Source organism: Hyalella azteca, unplaced genomic scaffold, assembly GCF_000764305.2.
Source record: "Hyalella azteca isolate HAZT.00-mixed unplaced genomic scaffold, Hazt_2.0.2 contig13692, whole genome shotgun sequence".
NCBI classification, from domain to species: Eukaryota; Metazoa; Arthropoda; class Malacostraca; order Amphipoda; family Hyalellidae; genus Hyalella; species Hyalella azteca.
Window position 1 is genome coordinate 30,530 of NW_025943604.1, and position 10,601 is coordinate 41,130.

Below are 10,601 nucleotides of genomic sequence, written 5' to 3' on the forward strand. Positions count from 1 at the left end.
TAGTTCATGTTTAGAAGATAAGATTTTCATTCAAAATATAAAAATTCTAAACGATAAATTATAAAATTAACGAAGCCTTGCTTCTCTCAGAGAAGTAAGATTTCTTCACGAAAACACGTGTCATAAACGCACATACTCTGGAAAATAACGCAAGAAGTGCCTAGATATTTAAACAAAGTTCTCAATTTTTTTCTGAGTATGTGATGTTCATAACGTATTCCAACGATATTCATAATCTATGCATAGCATTGACCGAGCGTGATGGCTGTCCACACAGTCATTTGTTTTCGGACCGACCAATCACCGATCAGACATGAAGAAAAGATTATTTGCTGTCGATCAAGGTCAGGTATGAGAAGTTTTTTTTAACTCGCTGACTTTTTAATGTTTCAGATGATAAGTTCAGCTGCCCAGTCTCTGATTGACGCAGCTCAGTGTGCAGTGTTCACACTTAATCTCGTCATTGCTACCGTAGTGACGCAGAAGCTAGGGAGCTTGCCAGTTCTAGTCAAAAGGTTGTATGAAATAAGGCGAGTTTACAACGTTTACCAAGTAAGTTGAAGAGAAAGCCTTAAATACGATCATAATTTGTAACACGCTAGAATATTTTTCAAGAGTTCACGAAAGAAACAAATAGTTCATGCCTATATTTTTATTTGTCAAAGTTGGTGTTATTGCGTAACAGTTATTCTTCAGGGTCCAAAAATCCAAATTCAGCCGCTGTTCTGCATAAATTCTTTCAGTTTGTATTCACTTCGTTTTTGTGACTGGAAAAGCAATTCATTAAGTTTTCACACGATTTTAGTGAACTGAAGCTCTTCGGTAGCTTTTCAGTGTTTGGAACATGTTTCTAAATATTATTAATTATTCTGTGACCACACAAATTCCTGCCATTCAACTCAATCATTAATTTCAGAGCAGTGAGACATCGACTTGATTATCAATTATTGCGACTAGCGTTCCATCACTGTTTCGGCTGAATCAATAAATTAATAAACAATTAAATTACGATTACACCATCAGATATATCAGACCATAGCGCCTTTTGAACCTAAACTGTTATCTACTAAAATGAGTATTAGTATAGTATAGTATAGTATCTTCGGCATTGAGGAATAGGCCTGGATAGGCCTGTCACCGATTCTTGTACTTTTCTTGACTAGTTCGCAGATCTAAAAAACTGGCCATTTAATCAAATGTTTTCAACGAACGGTAGGTTTAAAATCGTTTCTAGATTTTAGAGTATTCTTATTATATAAAATTTCACAATGTTTGTGCGTCATGGAGTTTTCTGTCTTCACTATGAAATTTTACCCTGTAATTTCTTCGAAATCATTTAATAACCACAGAAGCACTCATACTTACCTTATATGTTCCTAGTGATGTGAAGATTTTGTTTCCAAAACTCATCTGATCAATCAAAGCTTCGTGACTTCCTCTATTATGAATATTGGATAGTTCTTCTTCTCTTCCTCCTATACATATTCTTTCAGCATTTCAGTGGAAGATTTTTGTATACCGCCTTGTTTTTATTCAGAATTATTATGGAATCTTAATTGATAATAATTCCACTTTCATTTTTTATTACTATTAACATAAATTATTCTAAATCAGTGGTGAAATTTATCAGAAATTAGCGGTAAAAGCCTGTGACTGGATTACTTTTCCTCTCATTCCTTTTGACCAGCCGGCATGAAAATCTGCCGGGAGTCGCTGCGGTGTTTGCTGGTCGTCGTGGCGGCCACCGAGGCGGTCGTCATAACGATACGCGGCGCCGAGACAGAGGTGCAGGTGCGGGGACTGGCCGTGAACAACAGTGCACCGCACCAGAAACTTTCCGCTAAAACTCTGTGTGAGTTGAAAATGATATTCATTTTCCAAAAGTTATAATTCATGAACCTAATATAAGTTAACTGTAGTTTACTTTGACCGCTTGGTGCGAAATAACTAAGTTTTTTTATTTAACAAAATAAGTTTTTTTTTTTGCCTAAATTGCCTAATGGCAATTGGTGAATAACCTTCTTCCCTTATATAGCCCTAAACCGCGTCCAAAGTATATAAACAAGTAATATTTTCATCGATGTATGCATTAAGCATGAGCTACAACTGCAGCAAGGAATGTTTAACTTTCTATCCTGAGCAATTTTGATAATTAAATATAATTATTTAGTGTAGACTTCAGTGTAGAATTGAACTACATATTCAAGTGTAGACTTGAACTGCTAGCCAGGCGGATACCACATACTGATGTATACGCTTGTTAAAAAGTTTCACACTCAACATATCGATTATAAGCGCTCCAATGAAAACTAACTTTTGTGACGTGGAATGTCGGCCGGTTGAAAACTTGAGAATTCATGCTTTATGGACATTAAAATGTTTGTAATATCGCGAATAAATAAATAATATTTATTTCTAATGAATACTATTTTTTTACCTGAGTGAACACACGAGAGAACATGTAGTATTAATGCTTCATTTATTGATTCTCATCTCTTTTCGTGCGCCACTCGTAGCCAGTGTAACATTAGAGTGATTTCCTTCATCTGAGGAAAAGAATTTATGAGCGAAATTGACCATGAAAAAAAGTAACAGCGTTGTCCGGGCTTAATAATTCCAGTTATTTTTTAATCGCGATCCGCTCTTTCCCATTATCCCAAATTCTGTTTCTAATTATAATATGGCTTGTGAATAAATACACCTTCAATCCACATGTTATATGAAAATTGGGCTCTATTTTACTCTCGTCTTATCAATTAAATTCTCAATTAATCAAATTTATAACTACAAACAGTAAAAACAAATTTCAATTTTCATCTGATTTTCTCCAATCTTTTCTTATTCTCCCACTGAGAATGAAATTTCAGTTTCTGGTAATTTCCAGGCACGATTAGATTTGTGGATTCACGCCTGAAACGCCCCTATATATTAATAGTGCCAGGCAACAAACACAGCCACGAACATACCCGCATACGCTGAACATTCTATTCATGCGCTCACGTTTGATTCGTACGTTTACATTCGATTCGTGCGCAGGCTGACAAACAAATATAAAATTCTGCCATTCTCATACATAATATTTTTGCCTCCTTCTCCCCAGGCCAGTGCCGCCAAGCATGTCGCGCGTGGCCGCCGTGTTTGAGTTTCTCCTACAAAGCCGCCAGCAGCGAGTGTCGTCTGCTGGTGGGCGACCGCCTCACCAACACTGAGGAGGATCCTGACGCCGTCTACCACTACCGCTACACCGCAATCAGCAGTGGTAATGCAGTGCAAGTAATAATGATTGAAATCGTTTTTTAGGAACGCTCTCATGAATTTTTATGTTATTTAAGAAAATATATATTTGTTATAAATGGTTATTTTGCTTTAACTGTTCTTATTTGATATTTATGTGTCTCCCCGAGCTGTGAGGTTTTCACACAATCGACAGGGAGTTAATCAATGAAATAATCTAGGAAGCTTTTTTTTAATTTATCAAACAAAATTTTGAGTTTGAGTTCGAATGATTTATCTTCATAGTAATGGCGAAAATATTTAGTCAATAAGAACCGAATCCAATAGTGCAATCTTCAGTACATGGAGCACATGATGATGAGGATGAAGATGGCGGGTTGGTCACTCGATGAAAGAAAGTGGTGACGAATGCGTAGCGTACAAATAATGTTAACCCGGACAGTCTCATGATCGGATTAAGGTATACTGTGACGAAATAAATTTAAATTATAAATCTTGATAAAAATGCCCAATTCAACAAATTATTGTTTAAATAAATGATCAAAATTTCACTTTTGCACTGAAAACACTACGAACCTGAGGTTAAAATGCCCAGTGTGGTGATCACTTTATGACGGAAGAATAATTTGAGAAAAATAGCGGAAATCAGTTCAAGGGGTGGGAAGTTGGACGGGAAAAATAGCAAGCACAGTAGAAGGTTTTGATGCTTTAGAAATTTGAGATAAAGACTTAAGACTAAGGTTTAAATAATGATCTTCGCATGTAACGTACAGAAAATAACGCACTTCTAGAGCGAAGAACATTAAATAAGGATTGATTTTGATTTGATTTGGTAGAATTAGTATTTTAATTTAAAGCATGAAATTTGAATACATTTGATTGTATCCTTAAACTAAGTCCAACTACCCAACAGATTAAATAAATGAATTCATAAGCGAAAAAAAAAAAATAAAACGAAATTCACACGACATTCATACAAAACAAGGGATAGAGAAACAGGTTTATAGCAAGATGTAAGAACTTTGACTGCGGTAACTTGTCACCGGTTCAAAAAACGCAGTTATGTTTTGAACTAAAAGCAATGAATTGCATAGAGATTTGTACACAGCGATAACTTTGGACTGGCACTGTCGGCAAATATATTTTGACGCAATTGGTTACTGATGATGATGAAGACCCTCCAAGACCAGCGGAAGAACCCCTGATCGCGACTAAATACTTTTTCTCCAGATGACGTTAGAGAAGCGAAATCAACAGCAATTCTAAGCTAACAATAGATCACATAAATAAACCCTAGCATACATACAAATTGAGGGTGAGAAATTAGGAGTTTCTCACAGAGCTTCTAGAAAAAATTTTCAAGTATCATTCTGTAACGTGAATTTTAGAAACAGTTCATTCATGCTTCAATTTCACTCTATCATTGCGATCAATTGATTATTTAAATCATAAAAAAATACTGATGCTTGATTTTCTACACACAAAAATAATCCGGCCACCGCGCTCAGTTACTGTAGTTCAGAAGGTGTTGCACTTCACACCGAAGCACATCAGATCAATTTGCGTACAACTATATTTAGAAACTATATTTAGAAACTGAAATCCCAAGCGGATATAAAGATAGACAAAAGAAATAACCATAAAGGTATCAGTATTTTAGTATCCATTTGATCAGCAGTGCGAAATCACGGCGGCAAGCGACATCCCAGCAATCGATGAAAATTTTGCAATTTTGATTCCACTTTTGGTCATGCAAAGTGATAATTTCTAAATACCTGCTCAATTTCAAGCAAGAACCGAGCTTTAATAATGCCTATTACTCATATTTACTTCATGTACATAATAAATCAAGTTTACAACTACATTTTCTGCGTTTCAATTATTTTATAGGTACTTTTATCGTAAACCCAGTTAATGAAACCCTTTTATCTATTTCATTGCCATTTTTGAATTGTATCATAATGGTTTTTACTTGAATATTTAAATTAGAGATCAGGAATAAATGCGGAATGAAGGCAACCATCTTTTTTTTATTTCAGTTGCTATTAGGAATGTTCAAAAAAAGTTTAGCAAGCTCTCGACACGTGCGGCTAATCCCAGGAGCGCGTGCTGTAATACAAAATTTATATTAGTTCCCTATTTATAGTCGCAGTTAGCGGAAAATATATACTTTTACAGTTCCATCTGCGGTCCTGAGCAAAGACATCGTCCGGCTGGCTGACGGCCTCTACTACTTCTACCAGACCACAACCAACCTCTACTCTGCCGCCAAGAACGTGTGTGAGGAATGGCCAGGCTTCCACTTGCCCGTCATCATCACGCAGACTCAGCACACCGCCATCGTCGGAAGCTCCTTCTACAAAAAACTCGGTTAACGAAATTGCATGATAAGCACGAAACAGATAAGATCGCATCAAGCAATAGGAAAAAATAGGACGCTAGGCAAGAAAATCGGAAACGAAGAAAATGACTTTTATAATGACTTTTATATACTTTTTTTAAAGAAAGAAAGAAAGACTGCATGAGTACGAGATAAATTACTGAGCTCGAAATAAATAACCAGGCACGAGGTAAACAAGTAAGAATGAGATTTAAGAACTGGATACGAGGTTAACAACGGAACCGGAGACGAACACCTGAACACATTTACAACACTAGATTGAACGTCAGTTTGCCGGATTTTAACTTAACATGTTTAACCCCTATCAAAATTTTGATTCCTGTCAGCCGCTGGCTCAAGGACGCCCCAAGCTCGCCTTGCGGTGTAAATTAGCGGCTCTATGTCTGCTTTAGGTTCTGGTTGTACAAGGGATTTAATCACCTGATTAGGATCCGGCAAATTCCCTGACAACCGTGGGGTGACTGCGGGGCGCTCGTATTTGGTACCTGATAAGTTCGGGACAGACACGGCCGAATCTGGAGAATGTGTTAAAAAATGCCCTCTCCCTTCTCCACTTTATGGGGAGAAGGGAGGAGGCATTTTTAAGTGTTGTACGTTATATATTTATATGAGCAGACTAGACAAGTATCATCGCGGCACAATGAAGCAAGTTGCAAGTAAACGCGAGTTTGAAACGGGAATAATATCAGTTAATCCAACTTGCAACCCAAACTTTCCACATTACCCACGACATTCTCTTATATTTACCATAAAGTAAGATCCTCTCACATTGCCCGAGCAAAACAATCTTCAATATTCACCAGCAATCAGCATTCTCACACATTGCCAAAAACCAAACATTATCCATTATGCAAAATCGCTCAACTATCAACATACTCCAATATTCAACACCGCTCAATATTATCCCACATCATCCATGTACGAAACATTCTACACATTTACCCGTACCAAACACTCCTACCTATTGCGGTACTAGCGATGCCAAACATTCTCCACGTATGGCAGAGCAAAACATTATCTCACCTTAACCAGTATTGAACCTTCTCCCATATTCGCCAGTACCAAATATTCACATATACTGTCAAGCATTCTCCCGCAATAATCAGTTGAATCAGTCCTCAAAATTCTCCCATCATATTAGCAAACAACAGCCTTTTGTACCTACAGAGCTTAATGTTAATTCTAACCATTCCAACATAGCGCAGATTCAATATAGGCTAGTAGCCAAATCCTGTTTCCAGGTATGAAGTACCTAAAATATTGTGAAATTATTCGCGGTAAGGCAATTTTTTCCAATCCTGTGTACCTAAAACTCTCGAAATACACACGCGCAAAACATCCTCTTACATTAACCAGTATCAAACATTCTCTCATTAATCTCAAATTCACCAGTATCAGTTATCTGGCATTCATCACTACCAAACATTCTCCATTCAAAAAGTAAAAAAAAATTCTTCCAATTCACCAGTCAGTACCATTCTCCCACTTACAATAAGAATTAAACATTCCATCACTTAAACACCAGTACCACTCATTTTCACGCAATAATCAGTCCTGTAACTCAAAGTTTTCTAACAACATTCACAACTTCACAAGACACAGTCAAGTGTATCTACAAGACTCAATTTTAATGCAGGGCTCAATTTTAATCCAATTCATAATAATAGTTTGATTTCACACAAGAGAGTTCACAATAACGGAACGGTTCTTACAAATGTGCTTTTTCTTTGTAACCCTGTTGGAACGTGTACCGTCATCAGCCAGCTGTCCGACGACCAGTTGGTAAGGTTGCTAGGCGCCACTACTTAACTTGCGCACGCAACGTTAATGGACTTGACGAATCTAAGCTTTCGGTTCCACAGTCCACAAACGACCCTGATGTCTTGGTTGGTGAATCAGAAATTATAACCTCGAGTTTTAAAACACGAGCAGCTGAATAACACGTTCGTGTCAATATACCCAAGTTAAAATTTTCTGCTAAAAAATGCCAGCAAAAATCTTGAAGCTCGATTATGTGTTCTTAAATGTCGTCCTTACCGGTATTGCAACCGCCCAAGAACTTCACTTCAGGAGGCACTGGACATTAAACACTTGGGAAGTTGTGTTTCAAAAGATTCCTAGATTAACATAGTATAGTATCTTCGGCATTAAATAAATAGGCCTGTTGCCGATTCTTGTACTTTTCTTGACTAGACTGGCCTTACGGACGGTAGATTTAAAATCACTTCTAGATATCAGATGTTCCGTAGGGTACGAGGCATTTTAAGACTGAACATATGCTCATGCATGGCCTTGTCTAGTCTGTTCTTGAACGCGTTCATACTCGGAGCGTCAACTATATCTTCAGGGAGGCTGTTCCACATGTCAGTGACTCGAAGCGAGAAGAAATGTTGTCGCGTGGATAAGTTGAACCGCAGTTTTTTTAGTTTATAGCTGTGGCCCCTGGTGTTGGTTCTTGTTTCAAATTCTAGTAATCCTTCTGTGACCTTGTACAAACCATGAGTATACTTGTGTACTTCAATGAGGTCATCACGCAGGCAACGATAACGGAGACTGGGAAGCTTCATAATCTTCCATCTTTCTTCATAAGACTTGCCCTTTAATCCTGGTATTATCCTTGTTGCACGTCTTTGAACGCTCTCAACTAAATTTTTGTCCTTTTCAAGTCTCGGTGACCACACAACGTTTCCAAACTCTAGGTTTGGGCGCACGACAGAGGTGAACAACAGCTTCATCATTTCTGTATCTAGGTACTACACTGGCACCCTTTCATCCAGCAGGCGAGTCCAATTATTCAAGGTAGACAGGAGATTAGTGGTGCATGATCTGCCAGCAATAAAGCCATGCTGACAGTCTGATAGAAGATGGTTAACAGTCAAGTGATCTATAATCCTATCCCTCATAACCGATTCCATCACCTTACATGTTCAGCCTTAAGAAACTTTATTGTTTTCTATTAGCCTGCATCGCCATTTACACTAAGGATACACGATAGAAACGAAAAGCATGTCTAATTATCATCCACACACGACGAAATGCACCAAACTACTGACAGTTTGACACATGAGCGTCGGGGGTAGTGGGGGTTAGTGGGTACCCCCACCTTTGAACAGGGAGTATTTTGTGGGTTGTTTGTCAGTCTTGCCTCGAAAGCGAGGGTTTTGAAGCCTTGTGTGTAATTGTAATTTGCGCGTGTTGCCGCAAAAACAATACACGCTTGTTGCTGGAACACAACGCACATGTGTAGACATGGAAGTAACACAAGCGTGTTCAAGATAACGCAATGCACGCGTGTTGTTGTACATATTCGCACATCGCAAGCGTGTTAACAGAAAAGCAATGTTCGCGTTAGATCGCGTATTGAAGATAACTCTGTTCACGCTTGCGCTGCTGAAAACGCGTATAGGCGATCACTAGTAGCAACCCTATTGACATAAAAGTAACGCAAGCGTGTTGACGATAACGCAATGTTCACGAGTTTTTCTATGCATACGCAAAGCACGCACGTTGACAGACACGCATTGCACGCTTGATGAATCTCACACACCTCTCGCGTGCGCAACACGCACTCGATGCAAGCATGTTGAACTTAACGCAACGCAAGCATGTTGCCGTACACGCAATGCAAGAGTGTTGAAACACTCGCGTGTTGATAAGTTCGTACCCATGCACAATGCACATGCAGCGTCAGGACTTGGCAGGGGCTTATCACGCTAGTTCTAAGAACTTATGCCAGCTACTGATCAGGGTAAGCCAATGGTGGCCTGACCAGCCGCTGATTTCATGTGTCATTTGACCCTAATATTTTTTACCATGGAACTACACAAAATAGCTTCTATTGGCGGCTGAATTGGGAAGGCGGCCATTTCACACACGATTCAGCTCAAAGGCGAGAGTGCAAACCGAAAAACGAACGACAGCTACTTCTGAATTTTGACAGGGACTTTTGTCTCGGTTAACGTTTACACATTAGTTAGACTTAAGCTGAAATATTTGACCTAGCTCAGAAACTACCTAGGCGATCACGGAAAAGTGATATTTGTTACGATATTTTATAATATTTGTGTTTAATTTTAAACTTTAAAACTTTAATCTGCAGGCCCCTTCCATCTCGGTCTTAGCGGGATTGCTTCTACGGGCTACACTTGGGCGAATGGCATGGACTTCACAAAGACAACCAAGGTCAACTTTGGCAAGACCGTCATTGAAAACGATGATTATCCCAACAAGCACTACCACATGTGGGATGGAGACTTTTGTGACTGCCCAAATGATTGGAATCAAGCGGTGTACTGTCAAGCAAACCTAGATCAAATTCCTTGGAATTGATTAACTGGCTACGAAAACATTGGCTTTTTCAAATGATGCATCCAATGACCGAGAAGCCAAAATAAGCACGGTTTATGGATTTTAAAAATTAGAGGATCGATACGCAAATGCATCTATCGTCCTCGCGATTGCCATTGCACTATATCAATAGACCCTAAATTATTTTATCTAATGCAGAGTGGTTCATGCTTTTCTCTACGAATCTGCATGTTGCGGGAAACTTGTCAATTGATGAATTTTAATTACCGAACGGAATTTATTGCCTTAGGCAATGTCAGGGACAATCGTTAAGAAATTATGTAAGAATAAAATCAATACATTCGTACAACAAATAACGATGCCTACAATAACAGTTTAAGCTTTGTTAAAGTTTTCTGTAATATATTACATGCTCAGCACCTAAACTACTGCGACTCTCACTGTAGTTATTATGCTTCTGAATATAACTCCAGAAGACAGTTGCCTCTTTCTTTCCTTTCATACCAAAATTATCGCCCAAATAAACTACTAAATTAAATTTTACCAGTTCTTAGTTCGACCGCACTAATTTTTCCGATGAATTAGACCTAGAGCTGAAAATTTGCCACAAATAAATGTCACTAATTTAATATGAAATCCTATCGTTAGAAATGTTTCA

The 10,601-nt window shown here is 38.3% G+C and overlaps 1 protein-coding gene across 1 annotated transcript; it reads left to right on the plus strand.

Annotated features, from left to right (window-relative positions):
• Nucleotides 1-502: 502 nt before the first annotated feature.
• Nucleotides 503-10,389, plus strand: LOC108676956. The gene is made up of 5 exons (XM_018165111.2): nucleotides 503-552; nucleotides 1,688-1,852; nucleotides 3,101-3,259; nucleotides 5,413-5,604; nucleotides 9,735-10,389. Exons 2-5 carry the CDS (start codon nucleotides 1,693-1,695, stop codon nucleotides 9,962-9,964), a joined length of 741 nt encoding a protein of 246 aa, XP_018020600.1. The 5' UTR covers nucleotides 503-552; nucleotides 1,688-1,692; the 3' UTR covers nucleotides 9,965-10,389.
• Nucleotides 10,390-10,601: the final 212 nt, after the last annotated feature.